The sequence below is a fragment of the Manacus vitellinus genome, unplaced genomic scaffold, assembly GCF_001715985.3.
Source record: "Manacus vitellinus isolate BGI_N305 unplaced genomic scaffold, ASM171598v3 scaffold_10_pilon, whole genome shotgun sequence".
NCBI lineage: Eukaryota > Metazoa > Chordata > Aves > Passeriformes > Pipridae > Manacus > Manacus vitellinus.
This window is the reverse complement of record NW_021938838.1, coordinates 16118338-16143537: the sequence shown is the minus strand read 5'-3', so window position 1 is coordinate 16143537 and position 25200 is coordinate 16118338. Positions and strand designations below refer to the sequence as shown.

Genomic DNA, 25200 nt, shown 5'->3' with positions numbered 1-25200 from the left:
TAGTGCTAAATGGAACTGGCTGGGAAACATTTGTCACAAAAACATGTCAATAAGGCTGCAAGGATTCTAAATGATGCAAAAAAACATGGCCTGCTTTCAGAATAAGTCAGTGAAGGCTTGTAATATATTTTACTTCTGAATTACTCCTTCTAGTTTATGAATTAAAGAAATACAGCATTATGGAGTGTAAATATGTTGCTATGGATAGAATAGGCTGGGTGACTGGTTTCACTGAAGTTCGTTGTATATGAAGGAAATACTCCAAACAGTTGTTTATCATTATTATTATGTTAAATTCAGATTTACTTTCAGAATGTTTTCCTCCAGAATATGAAACTGACTTTCTTTTTAAAAAATCACTGTCAGAGTTCCAAATAAATACAAGTCTCAGGAAGCTCCCTGTTAAGAACTTAGCCTGAAAGTTTTCAGTGGTTGCTGTATGTTAATAGAGAACATACCCCTTGAATTCACAGCCCTCCAGGGACCATCCTACCTGGCCTCTTTTCTCAGCCCTTCCACATGCAGTACTACAAACTGTTTGCACCTTCCTGTGCAAATACCTTCCTGTGCTCTGTGAGAAAGCAGAAGTGATGAGGTGGGATAGGAATGATAAATTCCTGAAAAAGACTTTGCACCTATGCTTAGCTGTGACAAGTTCAAGTTCAATTACAAATATTTTGTTTGCAGTTTAGAAGGCTTGTTGGGATTAATACTAACAAGTATAAACAATTTAGATTGTTTTAAAGCTCAAGAAACAGGCTGCAGAGTACAAATTTTCCAGTCCTACCATTGTACATCCATGCTTTTTACCATTATAAAGTTGAGAAGGACACCAAGTTGGGAGGACAAAAATAAAACGATTTCACTGTAAAGGTCTATTAACATACAGAGGTAGCTAAATATGATGAAAGAAGCTTGACACATCCCAATTTACCTCTTTTGGCTGGGAAAACTATGTGTACTTATGGGAGTAAATGGAATCAGATGGTTCCCTGAGGCACATGAAACACAGCAGTGGTACTGAACCAGAGTGGTCTGGGGGGCTCTGATATCCCAACCTCTTGGTATCCCACTCACCCTAACTATCTCCACGGGTCACCAGAGTTCACTGATGAGCTGTGACAAATAAGGGAGAACACTATAACTAAGAACATTAGATCTACACAAATAGCATTTAACTTAAATAGAGAAAAAATCCTCTTACTTAATCCAGTTCATCAGCTCCACAGTGTCTGGGTCATAGAATTCTCTCAGCTCTGATAGTTCATCCATTATTCCTGGCCAGAACTATAACGGAAACAAAATAGAACAAACTCAAGACAGAATGAACAAAACAAGTTCTGGATGCTGAAATATATTACTCCCTCTTAGCTGGCAACTGATCCAACCAAAAGACTATCAGGGTAAAACATTTCAAAATTTACTGCAGACAAAGAATACGTAAATCGAATCTAGAGCAGAGAAAAAATGATTGAAACTGATTCTTTAAAGCTTAACCCTCCCCCCAAAAAAGCTAAGAGAACAAAGATTTATTTAAGGGTTTCTTGTTCAAGCTAGTGAATAGTCAAGGGAAGAAGGGAGCATTAAGGGAGATAATGACAGTGCTAATGACAGATTGCTGTGCTTCAGTCTTTACTACAGAGGATGTTACAGTGAAACCTATTCCAAACCTGCTTTCTTTAGATAGTATGGATTGCTGGCTTGAAAACTGAAATGCTACAAGAAAAAGTGTTAACAAAACCCACCTGATAATCTAAAAAGCCATAAATCATCCAATTTATATAATGCTTATCCAAGCGTTCAGAAGGAATTTGAATGTGGTGCTGCTGAGCTCCTTTGCAAAAACATGCATTCTTTCACTACAACTGTAATTGTGTAGGAGGACTGGGGAGCAGGAGATATAATTGGGCCAATTTAGATACTTAGTTTAACTGTTTACCTGACACATTTACATTTGTTCAAGTACTACTGGCTGGTAAATTGAGAAACAACCAATATAGTTATGGCAGCATCACAACCCTACAGCTCTGGCAAGTATGGAAGTACTATCACAGACATATTTCTGCTTTTCAGAAGCTCTCTCAAGGGATTAGTAAATAAACTAAGCTGTTGTGAAATGAGACTGTAGAGTCTCATAATGGATCAAAATTTCTTCTCTCCATTACTAAACTAGCCTGGATAGCTAAACACTCTGAAAGCTTGGATCCTTCAGGGGGGACACAGGAAATGAGCCTGGGACACTGCTCTCTACTGAGTGCTGGGGCTATTATGTGGCATTCACTCATCTGTAGAGGTTTTACAAGTCACAGTGTCACACTACTGCAATTATTGAGTCAGTACAAGCAGGTTTCACTGGAGAAAAATTTTGGTAGTGAGGCTTGCTATTACTGAATTGAAAAGGAGACTTCTGTGCTGGCCAAAAACCTGGAGGTGCTCAACAGTCCACTGATGACCATGGGAGTTCAGTATTTCTCAGATACAAGGACACTTATTTTGAATTTAAAAAGTATATTAACTCTTTGGCCTCTGAATGTAAGTGAAAAGCAAGTACTACTGCATTCTTTATAGCTACCATTGGCCTAAGAATGAAAATTAAGAACTCCTTGGAGAAAAATCATTAGATACCAAGAATAGAAATAAACACAACATTTTCTTTTGTAATTTTTTTTTCTACAGACTTTAGGTTTGAAGGATAAATACATACAGTACACTCAGGGAGTTGTTCAGTACAGCCAAGGACTGCTCAGATCATGGGCATATGTTGCACTATGTGCTACAATAAATGTATGTGTCTGGAGCAAAAAGACTCAGCCATGATGAAGATAAAAATGCAGTTAGAGATATTACATGAATGGATAGTTTACTAGCAAAGAGAAATCAAGATTATTTGGCAAACCCTGGAATTAGAATGCTGAAACTCAGGTGCTAACCTTAAGTACCAACAATTTGTTTAGGAATGACTGGCATACAAACACAAATTGATGAGTATTACTGTGAAGTTAAATACAACACAGATAAAGCTGAATTATATGAATAACACTTGGTACTGCATCATATGTGTTGTGTTATCTACAGCACAGCTAAAGGATGTACATGGAAATATTTCAGCATTTTCACTTTATCTAAAAGATGTTTGCACTGTGTTAATGAAGAACACATGTAAACAGAAACACTGATGTCTAATAGGTCTCAAAACATGCTGTACCTGAAATCTGAAAGATAGGTGGAATTGCAGCTGCATTTTTATCTTGATAAATTATTGTTCAAGTGATGTATTTGGGACTGTGGTAACCACATGCCTCAAAAGAGGCTTTATTATCTTATTTGGGATTAGGTTAATAATCCCATAAAACTCCTATTGTGGGAAACAGCACTAAAGTATAGTTCTTCTGAGAAATGTAACCATAACAAGTAGTGAAACACAGAACTGCCCCACTAGTAATTTCAGAAAACTAGCCATGATGACCAGTTAATTTTGTGGTGTACATTGAAACTGCTCCTGCAATCTGAGCACTCAGTGTGTGAACAGATAAATTCTTGTCTGGAAAGGAGAAAGGTAATTACAAAAATCTCCTTCCCCTGCTTATAAGGTTTTAAAGAGAGAATATATGAACACATTCTCACAGAAGAAATGGATACTTTCCGAATCTCTCTGTAAGAATTTTTATTCTGACCATTTACAGGGAACCTGTGACAGGTTTTGCCCACCAGGCTTCTCATAAACTCTTTCAGCTTTGCAGAGAAGACACACAAAAATATCCACACTTGTGGCAGCTGCACTGCAAGAACTGACTTAGGACAAAAAAAAAACACTGAGAAGTGATGAATTTCTCATTCCCACTGAGAACTTTGAAAAACAGTGTTTTTCATGTCCATAAAAATTACTTCCTTTATTTAGAAGAAACAAAAATTACGCTTCCCAGGCAGACTGAGCACAACTAATGGCTGACCTAAAGCCTATGAAATCAGTGATTTCTGTTGACTTCTGAATTGAATCTGACAGGATTCAGGAACTTCACATCTGCTCGTGAAGAGTGGGAGAAAAATTATTTCTAGTTATCTGTCACATTGGACTATCAGAATGTCATGCTCTTGGTATCCCCCACGTCAAAAGAAATGGCATTATTTCTGTCATATTCATAGATGATGAAAATGGTAAATGACTTCCCAATGGGAAAAAAAAAAGTCCTAAAGAGTTTTCAAGGAGAATAATAAGACAATTTAAATGGAAAACAGCATTTTTTGACTTTTTGTTTCAGTTTTAAACAGGGAAACTGGAGTGAGTTCTAGTAGAAGCTTTCTAAACTCTTATGCTTTACACTACTGACTTTCTAACTTTAATAATGAAATTAATCTTGAGTTTCTCTGAAGGGAATTATTATTTAACAGAAATATTCTCATCTCAGACTACTTATTGCAGAAAGAATTGCTCCATCAAAGTAGCATCTGATTTTCTTGTCTTTGTGAACACAGATTAAAAAAATGGTTTGCCCATTAAATCAATGATCTAAATCTCACTGCTATGACAGACTGATAACCTTGTACGTGTTATAAATTTAAATATTTTTTTATGTATTTACACTTAAACATTTGACAATAATATTTTGTTGCTTGGACAGAGAAGTACTTGAACACTTAACAATTCTGTACTTTAAAACATATGAGATGAGGCATAACAGTATAGAATATTATGATTATTTTTCCTCCTCTAATGAATCATTACACAATTTAACAATCTGCATTATCCATAACTTAATTAAAAGCCAAACAGACAACTCCCATTTCCATAAAATTATGCATTTAAATAACACCTGCTGACTTACATATATACAGTTAGACAAACATTTGTATCCACAAACAGCTACCCTGGATCAAATGAGCCCAACTGATCTTTTACACACAATTCCATACACCTAAAGGTACTTGCACTTCAGGTAGTCTATCCCCATTCAGTTACAAATCTTGCATGTAGTAACTAATAAAACAACATCCTTTTATGAGAAAAGGAAATTCCATGTAACTTAAAAACTGCCAAAACATTGAGAAAAAAATTTTCTTACCTTATATGAAATGTACAGTAATGTAATTATTGGTATAGAATATTTAAGCACCTGTGCCTAAGAGAAATTGAAAAAAATATTGGTTATTCTGATGATACATTTATTTGAATAGATTTAATTTTTAATGTATTGATATGTAAAATACTTAACACGTAGTGGAATTCAGAGTTTGAATTTTAAGACCATATTTTGATTTTGTTTTCAAGTAAAACCCTAATTACAGACCCATCCCAAGTGATGGACTGATATCTATATATTTAAATCTATATTCTACAAAGTGGAAAACACTGTCATTCAATATAATTGACTGCAAAGGTCTTCTCAGACTGCTGAGGATTTCTTAATATGGTGGCTTTTTTAGTAAAATTGTGGTTATTTTTCATAGCCACATCTATATTGCCATCTAGTGTATCCAAATGGAATTGTTTAATACAGAAACCAGTAGAAAATACATTTTACTTACTAAATTTATACAAATATACATCAGAGATATCCAGTTAAAGAGAACTGCAAACAATATTCAGCTGTGAGCCTTGATTTGGTTTAGATAAGGACCAAACCCCATTGGATGAAATGCAGTAAGTACCCTCTGGGATGTGTAGAGATGGACACACTTCAGGATAAGTTTCCAAACTTCTGTGCTGCACAGGCCAAAGGATGCAAACACACACATGTGGGATGTCCAGAGGTACTTCATTCTGCAAAAACACAAGGTTTTCACGATCATCTGGAGCTCTGCTAAAGCTGCTTGATGAGGGCAGTTAATGTCCAGAGAAGTTCTGAAGACAATTTTCTTGGACTTTCAGGATTCTGAAATAACTGAGTACAAGATTGACTCGGCACTTTGCTATGTGCTCTTGAGAACATATCTGTTCCCAAACTCCCAAACATTCTTTTTGGCAGAATTCTGGGAAATGCTTCAGTCTACAAGTATAAACACACCAGGGAGAGAAAGAAGGTTCGTGATCCTACAAAGTTTGTGGTCAACATATTTTACACTCTTATAAAAATACACTCAATCATCTAAACAAGCCCCAAGTAGAATTTAAAAATATATACCTCATTGTGCTTAATGCCAGACATCCAAAAAGAACTGTGTGAACTAAGCTGTAAGCAGCATCAGGCTTCAGTGTTATTGTGCACTCTTCCATCTTTTCCATTAACTTGACTTGATTTGAACCACTAATTAAAGAAAGAAACAGTGTTATATTAAGTTCTCGAACATATTTCATATCATTATCTGCATTTTAAACAGCATTGAATCCTTCTGATGCTAGAAAGCAATACTACTGCTATCAGTCCACAATCTTCTATTGTATCTATGATATAATTAAGCCTGATACTACCAACTTTGATGTAGCAGCAACTATTTCTTTTCATGTCTAGATTTTTGGAAATGCAGTGAGTTTAAATGAGCTGGATTAGAGTGAGATAAAACTGTTTACAGAAAGGCAAGCTTGGTTTCTTGCTTGAAGTAGCTACTCCCATGAGGTTCACAGGGCTTAGATGAGAGTGAAGAATTTAACTGTGATTTGTGGGGTTGTGCTGGTATATCTGGATGCCAATAAAGCCATAGATTGGAAGCAGACTTACAGCAAATCAGTTTTGAAAGGACTGGTTGTAGCTTGAGGTGGCTGGTCTTGTGAATGTATGTGGAGGGCCCATTAAAAGAAAAAAAGTATGCTTAAATGTGTGAGGTCTTCCCCTGTTCTTTTCAGGCAGGGGATAACTGAGATAACTGGACAGTGTTAAAAATTAGGGTGATGTTTGTGATTACATCTAGGATTACAGAAAATAAGAGCAGCAGAGTCTTTTCTTTGTTTTTAAAATTGGTGCAGAAAGTTTTTTAAGAGGCTGGTTGAATAGTACCAAAATGATTTACAGATGACTCGCTTCACAACTGTCATAAAATAGTTTCAGAATGTCTTAGATACTTGCCCTCTCTTTCTGCCACCTCCTCCCTCTCTCTTTTACCCTGTCTTCCCTAAAATCTGTGATGACTGGCACTAGTTACATGACACTCCTTGAATTTTTGCTTAATCAATTTTTATATCCTCCCTTCTAACTGCAGCCCAGACTGTACCTATAAAACTGAGAGGTCTATAATGAACCATTTACTTTTTTTTGTTTTAATAGCAATTCTGTCTAATTTTCTTCTAGTGTTCTCTAAATACCTCAGAATCCTACAGATCAGCTGTGGGAACAGCCAGCAGTGATGCACAGCTGGGAGTGCTTTGCACTCTTCTGCTTCCCCTCCCAAACCCAACCAACCCCACACAAACTGCAAAACCTTAACAGCAATCCAAAGAGCTTGCAGGAAAGTTTATACTTTTAGCTTTAATAGGATGTTGCTGTTCTGCCTGATCTCTCTATCAGACATCCTACTGTTTCCTCAGTACCTGTGGAAGTAATACTGGTAGCTGCTGTATTCAACTGTCAGTTCCTGAGCCATTTGAAGATGAGAAAATTGATACAAATGTGAATTATCTTAAAGTTGTACATTACCTGAGGTTCCTAAAGGCAACAATTACAGCTGCCACTGCCATAAGGAAGAGAACAAATACGTAAACGTAAAAAAGTAACGTATCTGAGAGTCTTGAAAAGGTGTTTAATGGTAATAAACCAAAAGCTTCTTCACAGAGATACAGGTTGGCATCAAAATCTCTAAAGAAAAGAGAATAATCCTTGTCAACAGGTATGGCGTAATTTGATGCCAAAAAGGATCAAAGTTTGCTTTTCTCCAAAGAAATTATAAAGCTGCAGTTGTGCAGATTATTGTAAGGGAAAATATGACACAAACATGAGGTACAAATCCATGATTTATCACACAGATTTTAAATGAGAACAACCTGCAGGTTTCAATTAATGAAGTCAAAGAAAAAAAAGCAGAATTGCAGCTAAATCATACCTTGTTGCTCCAAACCCAAATTTTGCTTTCAGAAATTTGAATATATGTTCATCTGACTCAAGATTAAGAATTTTCTATAGAGTAGGGAAAAAGAAAGGAAATTATATTTTAAGTATCAAAAATGTCACACAGGTAAGCAGGTTTTTTTCATCATTTAAATGAAACTGTAGAGCACCACAGGCTTACTGAGAAGGGTGCTTTGCAATTGAATAAGCTTTCAGTTTTAACTGCATTCACTGAAAAGTAAATTCAATGAAAAACTATGCAAATACTCAGCAGTATCAGAATGCAATATAAATCTACATTTGTTATAAAATTACAGGTGAGCTTCAAGTTAACACCAATTATTTGGTGTTAATTTATGAGGTTTTCAAATCCATATATCAAAAAGATTAGCAAAACAATCTTTAATTTTCAGAATGCAGTCTCTGAAATGCAGTGAAATCTCACTGCAATTTTTATTTGATGATATCACTATAGATGGTTAACAAATAGCTTTTAACATAATACATTTTGCAAATTTCTACATAAAAAAATATTTGCTTACCTTGATGAATTTATTTATCAGGAGAGTCAAGCACAAGACTAACAGAACATGCAGGATAAGCTTCCCAAGCCTATTAAGCAAGCCACCCGTTTTTAGATTTTTCTACAAAGAAGAAAATATTAGAATTTCAGTATTTTTTTTTGTATGTATTTGGAACAAAAGCATCACAGGCTATTTCAAACAGCTGGTCTGCTAGGCCTGATCAGGATCAAATTGTATTAGCTTCATGTAAGCAAAAATGTATACAGAATCAAGTATAAAGATACATTTCTTCCACAAAACCGAAGGGAAAACATCACAAAAGCTCCCCAGGCTCTTGATGTGGCAGAGTTTTGGAAGAAGCCAACCAACCTTCCTTTGGCAGTGGCCCTATTATATTTATACAATTAATTTCCTTTTGAAATACCTCTTCATTAGATTTTCCACCTAAACATGGCAAAGAGGTCTTCTGGCTCTAACTGTCAGCTGAAAGGATTTTGAGCAATTTTCCAGTTAAAAGCTCCAGATCCAGATGAGCTGCTCACAGACAACTGGGAATAGGCACAGACATTGTCTTAACTATAAAAAATACAGTCTTGATTTTAGGTGGTCAGAAATGAGAGACAACAGGAATGGCCCTGTAAGTTCACACACTCTGGTCAGAGACTGTTGTCGATGTCAGTATCAGAAAAAAGAGAACTGTAAATGCAGTAAAAGCCCGAGTCTTTGAAAGAAAAGAGATTTTAGTAAGCTGAATTCAACATGTGCCCAGTTCTCCCAGAATATTTGTTGGAGGCAGATCCATAAATTCAAGCCAAGTCCTGCTGAAACAGGTGTAAAGTCCATTTATGCAATTTTTTGCAGGATCCAAACTGCTGCTTGCACAATCATGAATGTTAATAGCAATCACAGAATTATGGTGTCTGATGTGCTTGGTTATGCTGCAGTTACTGTAATTGAAGTCATTATTTGATCAGGCAATGTTTTTGCTGCTTTACACTACATAATTCCTCTAATTAGTATTAGTAATTGAAAGTTATAATGCATAAAAATTACTCATTTACATATATACATATCTATGTATATACAGATATCGATCCACTCTTTATTTAGTACCACAAAAATATTTCAGTACCTACCTGGATTGTTCTTGCTATCAAGACAGAAGCATTAAAACTTATAAGTAATGATCCAAGAATCATAGAATTAAAGAACTGTAGGACACAGACGAGCAGTAATCCAGAAATCTGAATGATATAGAGCCACGTAACCTGGAACAATAATGAGATTTTTATATCTACAAAACCTAACAGTCATGGTTGCTCTTCTATGAATATGTTTTATAATTTATTTCAACGCCTATTATTTTTGCAAAAAATGCATCATATTGCACTAAATCATCCCATTTAAAGCCATTACTACATTCTCTTTATATTTATGTCCTGAACTAGTAAGGTTAACATTTTATGCCCATGTTGTAACTAAGGAAGCCTGATCCTATAATCAAGCAGATACAAATAAGTAATTGCAGAATGAGGAAATCATTAATCACTTAATATACTTTGGAAGATGCTTTGTAGTTTCTCTAGTCAAAGAAGTATTTCTGTAGCCTCTGATGTCTCTATGACTCAACAGTTATGGGTCAGTGCAGTTCAGCAACCAAACATCACCTTTTTTAATAACAGATCAGTATAGTCCTGTTTAAGCTATGCTAAACTATTGTTCAGCTGAATGCAAACACTAAACTGTTGGTTTTCTGATACAGGGGTACCAAAACACACATTTTGCCTGACACAAAGATCAGTCTTGCATTAGAGAAATGGTGTAAATCGGCATCAAAAAGCCCAACAAACTCCAACAGTTTTAAGTAGCACTTTTTTGAAAACTAATATGGAATAAGAGTGGTGTGGTAAGTCAGTTTTGGTAGAATTCAGGATGAAGCTGGTAATTTGCCAACTTTTAATGTAGCTGATTTGTCACATTAACTGTTAACTTCAGCTTACATTTGCAGAGGAGAGTTAATTAATTTTTACACTCGCAGTATAAAAGCACAATGCACAGTGTATAATCTGTATTACTCTAGGTATCCAGGCCACTAGTTAGTAAAATACCTCCAAAACTTAGTTTTATGACAGTAAATAAAGAAAAATTGGTTGTTTCCAAACATAAAGTTACCTTTGCTGTGGGCAGCATGTCCAAGCAGTCCAGTATGAACAATGCCAATGCTTGTATCAGCATCATGAACTGGTTAAATTGCCAAGTCAGGCTAAAGAGAAACGTTGCTATGAATACAGCCATAAGTGTTAGTCTCTGGAAGGAGGGAGTGAGGTTTTATTTAATTTTATAGTTTCCTTCACTAAAACACAAACCAAACAAAACCCCCAGCAAAACCGACCAAACCCCACCTTGATTTGGTTTTATTTCAAATCTACTTTTAAAACATTACTATGAGTTTTATAACTGCAATAACTGTTTGGAGGATAATGAACATTTATTAGAGTTATGAATTCTTGATTTATGCCTGTATATCCCTGTAACACCACTTACAAGAAAACCAGTTTCAGCCCCTAGATTAACATGCAATACATGTTTTACTGTGCTATAAATAGCAGTTACTTGATCAAATCGAGGAGTGATGACTTAACAACTGTTTGTCAAAGAAACTGCATCACCCATTTGCTTTTATTCTTGCAGATCAGGACAGTTTTCTGTGACTAATTTGACTGTGTCATACTTGTCAGAAATACTCACTTCTTGGACAGGCTGTAAATGAGTTCTGAGTAGGTATGTGATGGCTGCTATCTGAACAGCAAAGAATGGTAGTGCCCAGTTCTCTCTTAAAGGAATGGTGAATTCTACCCTTGTGGTATCTACTCTGTACAAAACAAAGAGTTTCAGAAATTTAAAATAAAGAAAACACCAGCTCAGTGATAGAGAAGTTGCAATGACAGGCATCTTTGTGGTATTTAAACCACTTATTTATAAAAAGGCAGGCTCTACAGTCTAGTTCCTTCAACATGCCTGGCTCTGAAAAAAATCATTATGAAGGTTCTGTCAGTTATCCATTGTTTCTGTATCTCAAATATTGTACTGTAGTATCACTTAAAAAAATACACTATGAATTAAAACTTACTTAAGAAGAACAGCTTAGGTAAATTTAAAAATGGAAAAACAAACCCCAAACTAAAAACATTCCCAAAATCCAGCTCGTGGATTTTCACACCACAGGTAATTTTACTTCATTTTTTGGTTTGCAAACACACATATAATAACATAAACAGGTATCAGTTTCTTCACTGTGGTCCCAGTGCATTGAATTTGAATACAGCTGAACTGGTTAAGAGTTTCTGGTCATTTTTGGTAACTTTTGAACACAAACAGGATGTGAAGTTAGTAAAAGTTCCCCAAAGAGCAGTTATTTACAAAAAAACCCTGAATTAAAGGTTAAAAAAAAACTAATTCCCTTTTTTTCTTGTGTTGAGAAAATGTTTGCTTAAAAGGAAAGTAAGCAAGACATCTGAGACATGTTTAGCTGGATGAAAGAAGTGTTTAAATGCAGTTACTCAGTAGCCTCAGATGTGCTTTATCTGGACAGAAAGTCTTTATCCAAATCAATTCCATGTATTTATTCTACTTGTGTAAAGGATAACAAGCTTTCCTTGTTCATGGATTATTAGAAAGATGGATAAAACAAATTTGCTCCAAATATTCGGTAAATGGCAAAGATGACCTCATCAAAGAAACATGTGAAATACTGTACACTGAATTTATTTTTTAATTACTTTTATATTTGGAGAAAGAAACATTTTGCCACTGTATACCTACAATTATTCTGTAATGGACATGCCTGCAGATAAACTTCTTCAGAGCTACTGATTAACATATCAAACAATTTTGGTAGAACCAACACTGTACTTTTATTTTCTTGATTAATTTACAGATAACAGCCCATGTCACCAGTCTTAGCTTCATGCCAGCAGCTTATTTCTGGCATAAAGCCAGTTCTTAAGTTTTTATCTCCAAAGAATTCTTCAAGGGATAAAGCACTAGAACAGCTCAAGTATCATCTTTTTTTTTTCTGTGAGGTTTATTGAAGGAGATGTTTACAGGAATAAGGGAAGAGAGAAGCTGAACTTCTGATGAGCTGAGGCTGCTGAAGGAATCCCTGGAGGTTGGGTGTGGGGCAGTGAGGAGAGACCTGAAGGGCAATACCTGCAGATGTGTGTAACACCTAAGAGCTCCTAGGCTGCAGAAGACAGGGCACATCATCTGGAGGTCCAGACACATCTGAAAGATGCAGTCCACTTTCAGAGACCAATTTAAGCCAAAATTTTCTATTCAAACTTCATGAAAGTTTAAAAACCCAGTCTGCAACTGTCAGCTCATTTCTGATTATTTTCTAATAAACATTTTTTTCCATTTTCTGGCTTATCAGAGAGAGGCCTTATAGTTTCATTTTTTTTTCCAATTAATCATGCAGTTAAAGCTTTAATGCCTTACCTTTGAAATGAGGTACAATTTTAGAAAGAGTAAATGTTTAATCTCACTTACCTGTTTGTAATATACCAGCAAGCTGCCAACAACCCTGAAAGCCATGTTCCACTAAGAAGCCAGCTTGTTACATACAGAGCAATGACATAAACTGCCTGAAGTCCAAACAAAGTGTAGATATAAAAATAAACAGGCTCTAGGTATTGCTGTAAAACACAAGAATACTGATGTTGACATTAAAACACTCATGGGGGTGGGAATTATACTTAGTATGAATTAGGTTTTGCTTTTACAAATTAAAAAGGTATCAGGAATGTTTCTAATTGGAAAATAACTACAAAGGGGAGCTATGATTCACTGTGAAATCTTCATAATGCACTTACAATCTAAAGCCATAAATAAATGCCTACCTGAATTGGAAGAATCCTATACAGAATGCTGAGAAACACCTCCTGGTAAACATTCATTCTTTCAAGTATGTTAATTGTCCTCACAGATTCAGTTTTATTGTCATATACTAAACCATGTAAACCTTAATGATAAAGAGAAATTGAAATAGGAGATTGTCATTTTCCTCCTCCATCTTCATTTGAACAGTGAATAACTTTTTCAAAGGTATTTTAGGATCTCTCATCAGAAACTGCAAACTTTGAGTCAATGATTCAGAACACATCACCTCTGAATCAACACGACCTTCTGAGGTCTTCAGCTTCCCCACTTCAAATGTGACTCACAGTGCTAATTCAAGTACTATATATTTAGTAGTGTATAACACATTTATTTTTATACTTCCATCCCTAGCATAGAATGTGTGGTACTGGATCTTGAGAACTTTCTTGTTCCTACTTTGAGCACAAGCGAAGTTAATATTGACAAATGTGTAGTATAACCAAAATTGCTAGGGAGCAACAGTTAACTATCTAAAAATCATGAGACTGTCCCAGAAAGTCCCATCACTGTATGATTTCCTTGGAAGCTGTCCATTGTGTCACTGTCCAGGCATACAAGCAAAAAACCATTGTCCCTTCCCACATAGCTAATAGTTCAAATTAAACAAGAGAAGAATAAAAATGAAGGTAGTACACCACATAAACCAGCAAGGCTGAAACCTCAACAGGTATGAAAACTGTCCCTGAAAGTGACTGCCTCCATCAGGATGTGAAGGTGTGGCACAGAAACCAATGTATCATTGTTAAATTTATTATGTCCATAGCTTAGTGGCTCCCTGGCATATGAACAGTACAATTGTTACACTATCTCACAGTTATAGTATTCCTTGTTCTTGGTTGTATTTGAAAAAAACCCAAACCTAGAACAGTCAGCTGGCAACACCAAGCAAAACTTACTTTACAGTTTACAATACCTTGCTGTATGGAAGCAGCCTGAATCATCTGTTTGTAGTAGGAATAATAAAGTCCACATTCAGTCCTGAATGAAATTTCTCTTTCCACTTCCTGCAAGTGAAAGTTCAACAGTAAATTCACTTTCCATTTGCTTTTCATAGTCATATGAAGCTGCCTTCAACTCAAATTCTTGCTGCACCAGGGAAATTCACCTACACAGAGGCTTTGGGTTTGGGCATTCCGTGCAACTTACTTCAACTAAAGGTAAAATACATGGAAAATTAGGGTGAGAGGCAGAGGGCTGAGGTGTAAATGACTCTGTAAACTGGGGAACTATATATGGCTTTTGTGATTCTGATATGCTGCTTGGAAAGATTCTGGATATCTTAATTTTTTTGTAATATTAAATGTTTAGATAGGTGCAGTGGCCAGCAGCTGGACTTCAAAGCTGCATATGCTTGCTCAGTGTATGTAACCTTTTGTTCCAGATGTAGTTATCCCATAGCATTCCATGGCTTTGCCAGCTTAAGGCTCAATTAATCCAGTGTGCTATACTGGGGCTGCACCAAAATGCCAAGGATATTTCAGCTGGCAGAGGATGCTGCTGCCCACTTGCTCAGTGCTGGTTCTTGCAGGAAGCCAGCTGTCATCACTCTTATTCCTAAATTACAGGGTAAAGGAAAAAGGACTCTTGACTTGGCTTTAGGTCTAAGTGAACTTGTTATCTTTAATTTCAAAATGTTCAAATCATCTAAACCAGGTACACTTCAAACTATGGCTCTTTCTTGGCTGATATGGCAGCAGATGGAGTCCAGTGAGATCTGAAAGCTCTTTACTTTGGAATTCACTTCCTTTTGTCAACTCATTAGTTGTGAAGACCCAGAGAAACTCAGCAAATCCACAGTCTTGGGCAACCACATTTAAACAAAGTAAGACTGCATGAACAACCAATCTGAAGAGAACTAATAGGCATCTTGTACAAAAGGGTTCTATTATTAGTGATCTTTTTAGTAGTTTATACAAAAACATCCCAGCAAACATATAAGCAGTAGGTTAAAAAGCATTCATATCCAGTTAGAAAAAGCTTATATTGAGATTTGAAAATCCAATTAAATTCCTCTATGTGGTGTATGCAAGTCATTAAGAAATTTATGTGAGATTTCTAAAAATAATCTTATTAATTCATCATTCTTTACAAAAGGACATTTCTGAAGTAACACAAAGTTACTGTTTTCAGAGACTTTTATGAATGCCACTCTGGTTAATGCAACCTTGCACAAAACCCCAAGACTTTCATCTTTCTTATACAGTCCCATCTCTTTTGCTGGAACAGAATCAATACTATTTCAGAGCTAATATAAAGCTGGATAAAAAATCATGTTCCTCTCTTCTTTACTGCCTAGTATAGAATCTTATCTCAAAACACGTGTTTTATTGAAGTCAACTGTTGACAAACCAGTATTAGTTCTGGTCTGAGAAAAGTCAACAGATAAAACCACAACTGATTCCATTTAAGTTCACAATTAAACTCTCCAGCTGCCCTAGGACACACAAGCCATCATCATACCAGCAGAAGGAACTGACATTGGCACCAAATAACCAAAAGCCACACAAGTCTAAAGTCATCTCTACTAAAAGGTTTTCTAATACCAAAAAGTGGCTGACTCTAAGTGTCCATACAGAAAAAAGAAAAAAAAAAAAGGAATGTTAACATTTGGAATTTATTAAGGGGGAGAGAGGAGTCACAGAGGGGGATCTAATTAGCAAAAATGCATTCAAACATGATTAATTTGTAATCCTGACACCAGCTGTATTCAACCAAATGCTATACTTTATGAGACAAACACTAGTGAGTTTTACATCTGTTTCATGCTAAGATAACATCTGTTTGATTCACCCAAAATACTTTTCCAGTTCTACAGCAATTTACACTTTTCCTTGCATTCCACGTCAATAAAATACAGACTTATGGGTAAGCATTGGAAGAGCAAACTTATCTTTCTGTATATTCACTTAGTGAGGTTTTAACAAAGAAGTTATCACTCTCCCAAGGAAAAAAAAAGACTGCTGTCCTCCAGAATACACATGAAGTTACATATTATTCCAATTTATGCAATTGTATCTTTATAATATTAAACACAGCAAAATAAAAAGGACTTTCTTTCATGGGCAGCACAGAATTCCACAGCTTAGCTTAAAGAAGTCATTCAGAATGCTGAGCAAGCAGCCAAAGTCTGACTTGAGTACAAATAATAAATAAAGAGCATAAATAAGGCTCCAATTGCTTTTCTCTTTTGGCATAGCTAAAGCAAAATTTTTGTAATGGAAACTGTTTTTTAGTCTGTACAGGTGGGAAGTCAACCTAGACAGCTGCTGTCAGTGTTCCCAGTTGAGAACACACCTTCAGCAAAGGTATTTAATCCTTGGACATGGTCTCCTGGCTGGTTAAGCCCCAGCCCATCTGTTAGGATGTCATGTTCCTACTCAGATCAGACTTATGATCCAGAGTAAAAGTACCCATAACAACTCAACAGGTACTTCTGTGGAAAAGTACCTCCAAAGTTCTGGACTGCCCTTCTCCTTACACATTCACTTTGTACAGTTCTAATTAGTTGGCCTTTTGTTTCCCCACCTTTTTTTTCACAGAATCATGGAATGGTCTGGGTTGGAAGCAACCTTAAAGCTCATCTCTTTCCACCCCCTGCCATGGGCAGGGACACCTTCCACTATCCCAGGTTGCTCCAAGCCCCGTCCAGCCTGGCCTTGGACACTTCCAGGGATGGGGCAGCCACAGCTTCTCTGGGCACACATATTTGTTTTGCATTCAAAATGTAAAAATATAAGCACTTCAGAGACTAAATCCCAAGACTCTTATCCTGCATGTCTGAAAGATTTAAAATTTTGTATTTTTACATCTGACTTCTTGGAAGCAGCCATTTTATTAAAGGGAAATTCAATAATAGTAGTTTAAATGCTTACTCAGCAGGGATGAAGAACAAATGAATGCTCTGAAGTTTGTTTGTTTTAGAGTATTAATTTGCTCTGTGGCCTTGGCTCATTCCTGTTCAAAGTTTCTTCAGGATTTGTGTTTGAACAAGCAATGCAACAGCTGATGGGAGAGGTGGCCCCCATTTTGTTATTCTCATAGCAGATTCTGCACCAAAAGATACTAAACTGGAGGAACAGTCACCAAACTGCTATTGAAAATCACTGAAAATACACAAGCCACTTCAGATATGTTATGCCAGAACATTTTAAGAAAACTGAGAAGATTTTTGGATAAGAAATCTGTTTTGACTTCCACCATCAAAACAGAAATCTTTGTTGGTTTAACATTTCCGAGAATGGATTCAAACTTTTTTTCTTCAAAATTGTTTGGTCAAGATAAGTGATTATAACCTGTGATATTCATCATATATATAAGTGATTATTTCCTGCTGATAGGGGACAGAAACACAACTTCTGACTGTGTGACATGGTATGCTGCATTGTCTTTTGTTTTTTTTTTCTTTTTGTCATTCTTTCAGGAAGGCTTGAAATAAGGCAAGAAAAAGCAGCAGTGGTGTATCTCCTTCATAGCATAAACCACTCCTCAAGATGTGCATTTTCAGTTTTTCAGGTAAGAAAACAATTTTACATCTTTCTCCAATGACCATGGCAAGTTGATAACAGCAGTGTATTTATTAGCAAATAAGAACAGGACTCTCACACACTGCAGCAGCTGAAATCAAGGCACTGCTGAAAGCCATATTCGAAACAGAGCAAAACATTCAAAACAGAGCAAAACAGTTTAACCACTACCAAACAGGTTTTCTGGTTGGGTGAACCATTGCTGAAAGACACCCAAAACTGAACTGGCTTTGGATGAATTGCTACTGAAATTAGAGAAAGGCAATCACTGCAAGTGTGTCTGCAAGTTCTGACTTTAATGACTTAGGAGTTAAGAATCATGACTTTACATAATGAACTCTTTTTACTTCCAGTTTTTAGGGTTGAGTACAATTGGCAAACTATATGATTTTGTAAGTATGCAACTGTGGTGTTCATGTATTAATAGGGTCTTCAGAACAAAAATTCCACCTTTTGAACCTAAATAGTGCAGGTAAAAACATCTGCCTAGTACAAACCTGTCAGATAAACACTGCAGACCTTCTTCTACTGCTGTACAAAGAGAGGAGTAACTTATTGAAAGGAATATAGTTCATGGGGATAATATATTGTTACATAGTTTTTGTATCAGCTTTCAGTAACATAAATCCCCAAATTTTATTTTCCATGTAATTTTTGAGGGTCTCAGATTGTTCCACAGTATAGTTTATTCATGTCATTATTAGTACATACTATGTGCTGTAATTACAAGATTAGCCAATTCAGAAGTGCTGGGAAAAGATACAAACTCCTAGAGAGATTACACTGTCCACTCACACTCAGAGGTACAGAGATGTCTATACACTGTTTTACAGATGCTGGGATGAGCCTTCCTATCCCAGCTTTGCAGGGAATTTTACTCCTCATATGAAGTCTTCTTGTCCCATACTACTCATAAACCAATACTAGGTTTAAAATTAGCACTGTAGCCACGTGCATTCTCTGGTGGAGAAGGGACACTGTGAGACCAGAGAGTTATCTGCCTGCATCTCTTTCTTCTTTAACCTGCTGGGAGATGAACTTAATGCTTTTATAATCTTTCCATCAAATTGGCTGAAACTGCTCATGTTCCAATGTTACTTGTTATCAATCAACTCCATGGGATGAAATGAGAGCTACAGAGACAGAATCCAGATTAAAAATAATTAGAGGGTGTTACTTCAGTTTTGATATCTAATGGCTAGAATTCTAGTGTACTTAAAATGAAAACAATTAATTATCAAATGAAATTAGTGGGGACAACTTAATTACAACTACAGCATTGCTTATCTCAGTGAAGTTTGTGCTCCTTGGATTAGTTTCACAGAATAAAACACTGTATCTGTTACGTCCACACGTTGCCACAAATCCATGTCTGTTTGTACTTCAAACACCTTGAAATTATTCAATAAGTGCTTTTGGAAGCAAAAGGCAAACCTAAGGTGTACCTTCAATATATTGTATACCATCTATCTATATATTCAAAGAAAGATGAAGGTGCTTTACAAAATGTATTATATGTTTAATACAACAGCAGTTGTTTAAGTAAGTGCGAATTATTTTTATAAGGGGAATATAAACGTTTCTGGGACAGAAAAATTGTGTAGTATAGGAAAGACATATTGCAATGCAATTATTTCAGTTAAATAGGTGTACTCTTTGAATAACATAATACACAGACCTGGCAGAGTGAATTTTAGGCATCTGAAAGGAAAATGACTCACCTGTTCTTTTCTCTGGTTAAATTTAGCTGTGGGTACAGCGGCATTATTTTCTGTGCAATGATTATAGGAAAAAAACTAGTCAGTCCTAGATCTTGGGAATGTTTGATTTTACATTAGTGAATGGCTGAAATTACATTTTGAGGCTTGCACATTTAGGATAACATTATATAAAATTTGTATTGGCTAGTAAAAGACTGTCCCTAAACTGTATTACAATATCACAGTATAAATGTAATTAAAGATCGATCTGCCAGGATTTTGCATATTGTTTATTTTAACTGGTTTTATGTTTGTTTTTTTTTAAATTTTGGACTGCTTTGGATAAAAGAAAGATGACTGCAGAGAAACATAGAGCAGAATGTTGAAATTCTGTTCTAGATAAAGATCGATGGTTGGAAGAACTGTAGCTACAATTCAGACAGGAGCTGTGTAGCAATATTTTTAGAGAAAAATTGGGGACAGGTATTTATAGAACTGATGAAGTATTGAAAAAATGGTGGGAAGGAGAGAACAGCTTTTTTTAAATTGAATTTTTCAAAATGAAATATTCTACCATTTTGAGCAAGTTACAAGATAAATACATAAAGAAATGAAATTTCAATTAATGCTCATATTAATGCTGTTACCTTAATATTGGAAAACCACAGGTCATTTTCATGCAGGGTAGCAACATAAACAGAAGTAAGAAGTCCAAGGGAGATGGCAACAATTCCACCAACAGTTACTGAGAGTATGTTCCATAGCTTTCCACCTGTATGATCTTGGAAGAAAAATAACTCAGTCTGTAACTGTGAAACACATAAATGAACCTAAAGGAATTTTGGAAAGTCATTTAGACATTGCCTATCCTAGTACAGTTCACATTCTGCAGGTAACAGGACATTTGGTTTTAACACATCTTTATGGAGATGCGTTATTTACTTTCTCATATAGCAAACTCAGAGGATTTTATTTATGTGCAAAGTGAAATAAAAGGTGCCTTAATTGGTAAAATGTAGTTACAATTTAGGAACACCACGATCCTATACAAGTTTAGATCAGTGCCATACCAAATTTGTAACTCTAAATTGAAATATCCTCCAGGAGAACATTTTTAATTCAAGCAATACAGGATGACACTTAGAACACAAAGTGAGAAATTAACATCTCCTTCACGTGTCATAAAACGGCTCCCTGTTTTTTGGGGTTTGCTTGCTTTTTTGTAAAAAACAGCACTGAAGGTTCAGAAGTCTCACTAAATACCCACAAAGAGACTGAGCAGCAGCCAAAGCAGCCTTTGATAATGGTGTCCTGCTTTGAATTGCAGATGGCCTCCTGCTGACACTGGAATAAGATTAGGGATGGAATCATAGGAAAGAAAGGTTGTGTTTCTAGGTAGCTCAAGCCATTTACTGTACACTTACATTCCTGGGTTTTAGTTTGTTGAGGTTTTCTTTTTTTTTTTTTTTTAAGTTCATGTAAGGTTTAATAAGGATTTAGTGACCTGGAATTTTATCTTTGAAATGGCTATTTCATACTCTGTGTGACTTCTCCATAACAAGGTCCAGCCCTGCAATTCCATGGAACTGAGGGCTGGGCTGGATGAGAACTACGATCACTTTCCCTTTGTGTATTTACCCCAAGTGTGTTTGTGTGGAAACAAACATGTAACTTTCCTTTCCTCTGCCCAAACTGCATATATAGAAACAGCCCTTAAAGTAACTTAAACAAACAAACAAAAAATCAACAAACTTTGTCAGCTCTAAAGCTATAATTCCATACAAAAATATTGCCAGAATTTGTTTACTTAAACAGACCATGGAATTCAGACACTTAATGTCTGTCTTTTAAATCTACCTACCTAGTGTCCTATAAATTAAAAAGCAAAAGTTTGCAGGTAAGTTCAGATTTTATGTGCAATCTGCTTGTACTTAAGCACATCTCATCAGTTGTCTTCAAATCCTTTTAGGTTACCAGTGATTTGAACTGGGATTCTTTTAAGAAGCTACGATGACACATGAAGTCTGAATTTGTTCTCACCAATTTACATCAGGATTTTAAAAGAGATGACACTGACAGCAATCTGCACATCCTCTGTCTAATCCAATTGATTTTGGTGATATTTAAGTATGACAATGCATTGGGTACATACCTAGTTCTAACCTGTGCCTAGGACAGGCATCAAAAGCTAAACATTACTAAAATCTCATAAAGTTACAATTCTTTTCGTTACCCACCAGATGGAATTTTCCCATCAGGCTTCACATTTGTCTCCTCTGAAGGCTGATCTTCTGCTGCTTCTGTGCCTTTTCCAACCCTCCTCTGTCTTACGGTTGTCATGATGTCAGTCACTTTAATTCATTATTCTTCAGCCTGACTCCTAAATGGACACATACAAGCAATGCATCTTCCTACCCAAGCATTCACTTAACAGTGTATGAAATATGTGAAAACAGAACCACATCTTACTGACATCACAGACTCTGACTTAGGGAATTCTACTGTATTGAAGCATATCTTACAAAAATGCAAGTATTTTTTTTGTAATCTGTACAACTCAGAGAACAAATGAAAGTAATGCAAACGTTTGTAATGATCTAAGGTTCAAAATTTTACACACTCTTGAACAGGCTTTTGGAATGATTATTATTTTGACTGCCCTCACTTTTAGCCCTTGACTCAAAACGCACTCAAGGTTCCCCTTTTTAAAAAAAGTGTAGGCCTTTCAAAGAAAAATTAGTTCTTTCTGGGTATTTTAGTTGTGTGTTTAAAATAGGAATCCCATTTTTTAAATCCTGGCTTTCAGGAAATCCCAAAAAAGGGGGGCCATAGGATACCGGGGGAACACGTGTTATAAAAAAACAGGAGACAGCAATAAAAAAAAAAATACTTGATGTTTCATGCTGGTAAAGCACCACAGAATTTTTGAACATTACAAGAAAGACAAAAAGCGCAGGCAGTCATTCCCCTGTCAACTCCCAGGTGCTCTCAGCAATCCAGGGATGCTCCATCCATCGGACTGCTCCATCCTGCCACTCCACACCTGGAAACCAGCGACATCCCACCCTGCAAAAACCCGCTCCATCCCCAGCCAGCGGCAGCTGGGGTTTGTGTCACCGCTGGGGTAACTGCGCTGGTAACCACGGAACTTCGTTCAAAGCTCTAGCAGCGGATCAGCCTTGGAAAACACCTGGGAAAACACGGCGGGAGGGGGACGGGGGGGGAACTCTGCGAGCGTGTATCTAAGCTGGTTTGAAACAGCTGTTTCGTGGAACACCTGACAATCAATTATTAAATAAAGGCGAGATGCTCATCCCCACCCCTCCCCGGCCGGGTCTCCCCACGCTCCGCCCCAGCCCAGGTGAGCCGTGCCCGGGGGACCGGAGCGGGGCCGGGCCCGGCCGCTCCCCGCGGCCTCCGCGGCCCAGGGCGGCTCCTCCCCGCCGCCTCCCCGGACCCCGCCCGTACCTGCGGGGGCTGCGCGGCCGCTGCTCCCGCTCCCGCCGGCCGCTGCTGCTGCGTGGGACCGCCCGGCCCCGCCGCGGGCAGGGAAGGGGAAGGCAAAGGGAAGGAAAGGAAGGGAAAGGGCGGGGCGCGCGCCGAAGCGCCGGCCCTGCCGGGCGGGCGGCCCGCGGGGGCGGGCACAGCCCCGTCACAGGGCCGGCCCTGCCCGCCCCGACACGGGGGTTTCCAGCGCTGTCGCTTTGATTCCGAGGCGGGAGGCGGCGGAAATCCGGCGGAACGGGGCGGTGGGAGCCGGGAGCGGGATGCGCTCCCCGCCGAGGGTCGGGATGTCTCACCCCGCGGGGAGAGCCTGTGCTAAAACAGGGCCCTAGAATTTGTTTGTCCTATTTTAATTTAATTTTTTTTCTCCCCCCCGCTTTCCCCCCATGTATATACTGTCACGTGTACTTGATTTCCAAATTGAAATTAGAATCCTAAAGAGGCGCGCCTGGTATTTAACTCGTTATACACTCTATTGTGTGTCTTGATTAATTGCACCATAAACATTTGGGGGGGAAGACCTTTTGTAGTAGGAAGGTAATGGCAGCACAAACATTCGTTCTATTTAACTAGTACAACCTACCCATGCAATATGTTTTTCCTGTAAATGTTACTTGTAGCGTCTTCAAAAAACATTCCCCATTAACTCATAACCAGATCCTATCACAGAAAGCTGATTTCCCAATAATCCATGCAAATTCTGAGCATCAGACAGGGATAGAGCTCACTTCTTCAGGACAGTATTTAGTTGATTTTCCATCACCATTTTACAGTACTGCAATACTGAGTTGTGTTGGTTTTTTTTTTTCTTTTGCATTCCACAACCTTGGTTGAGTGAAAAAGTCGTTGAGCAAAAAGAGGCATGAAACTCATAGGAAGCATGCTCAGAGAGACCAAGAAAACTGTAAGTAGTAATCGTCCTGGTAATTCAGAGCTTTTTTTCAGTATTTTTCAGTATTTGCTTTGCACATTAGAACATAAAACATTAGAATGTTTTATAAGTATTTTAGAACAAACAGAATGATTTTCTTACTTCCTCAGATAAAGCTCTCAAAATAGTTAAAAATTCTACTATAAATCAATTTACAGCAAACAGACCAGCTATACTTGGTTTTTATTTATTCATTTAGAACAGTAAGGCAGGTGGTACATTTGTGGGAAATGCTTAACTTGGAATGTGAGAACTAAAGAACTATGAGCTTCACCATGGGCATAAGATTTACCTTCTTTTTATCACTAATAGCATCACTGCCACATCGTACATGTCAGGTGTTTGTTAAAATGAACATATTTTATAGAGACAAGCAATTTTACGGGGTAAAAAAAGAAAAAACACCTCGAATGTCTGTAGGGTTTTGTGTAAAGGAGGTTAGATAATGTACTTAAATTTCTAAGAAAGGGAATGCTGTGGAAGATATTTCCTTGAATGGAAATTCTCCTTATCCACTACTTGTAAAGAGGCTAATGAAAAGTAAATTCTACATGGAACAAAAAGTTGCAGAGTTGGTTAGAAAACATAATCAGTGAAGAGCTTTAGAAATCCCTGAGAAGAGGGGAGTTGTCTTAATTCTATGGTATTTTGTGACACTGTGCGTGGATGTAATGATTTTTATGAGATAAGTTACTCTGGTCAGCTGGAGCAGTTTTCCATTTTGTGCAAATGATTGCACAGGACCAGCAGTACAAATCCCACTGATGTTCCTGAACTAATAACACAGTCTACACTGCAAAATAGTGTTATTAGAGCTGAATTTTGTGTTATAGAAAAGCATTGGACAGCCTTACATAGTTGTTAATGTATCTAAGAGTAAATGTTACTTTTAAGTCATTTTAGGATAACTAATCAGCTATCACCTTCCTTTTGAAATACTAACACCGATTGTTCAGGTTTCAAAGAGCAGATTAGATAGTTGGGAAAATAAAAAAAGCATTTTTCCTCAGTTCTGTATATTTTAACAAGTCATTTCCTGTTGCAATAAGCGTTTGAGTGCAGCACTAGAAAAAAATGGAGTTATTTATATTCTCACTGAAACAATGT

The 25200-nt window shown here is 37.0% G+C and overlaps 1 protein-coding gene across 5 annotated transcripts in view; it reads right to left on the bottom strand.

Annotated features, from left to right (window-relative positions):
* Window positions 1–23185, bottom strand: part of DPY19L3 (dpy-19 like C-mannosyltransferase 3) — a 33282-nt gene extending 10097 nt beyond the window's left edge. For 3 of the 5 annotated variants that reach the window (XR_003916397.1, XM_029965369.1, XM_029965370.1), the window contains exons 1-16: window positions 23127–23185; window positions 21896–22038; window positions 20306–20439; window positions 14349–14439; window positions 13396–13517; window positions 13046–13191; window positions 11246–11369; window positions 10670–10804; window positions 9634–9765; window positions 8516–8617; window positions 7969–8042; window positions 7566–7724; window positions 6120–6242; window positions 5647–5758; window positions 5061–5117; window positions 1205–1287 (exon numbers count right to left, since the gene is read on the bottom strand). Coding sequence is in view for 3 of the 5 variants with exons in the window: in XM_029965369.1 (XP_029821229.1) it covers window positions 1205–1287; window positions 5061–5117; window positions 5647–5758; window positions 6120–6242; window positions 7566–7724; window positions 7969–8042; window positions 8516–8617; window positions 9634–9765; window positions 10670–10804; window positions 11246–11369; window positions 13046–13191; window positions 13396–13517; window positions 14349–14439; window positions 20306–20439; window positions 21896–21998 (1697 nt within the window). In the remaining 2 variants the exon portion in view is untranslated. Of the gene's footprint in view, window positions 1–493; window positions 572–1204; window positions 1288–5060; window positions 5118–5646; window positions 5759–6119; window positions 6243–7565; window positions 7725–7968; window positions 8043–8515; window positions 8618–9633; window positions 9766–10669; window positions 10805–11245; window positions 11370–13045; window positions 13192–13395; window positions 13518–14348; window positions 14440–20305; window positions 20440–21895; window positions 22039–23126 lie in introns of all 5 variants that reach the window. The other 2 variants (XR_003916396.1, XM_029965372.1) reach the window with 1 other exon arrangement.
* Between the last annotated feature and the right edge of the window lie 2015 nt (window positions 23186–25200).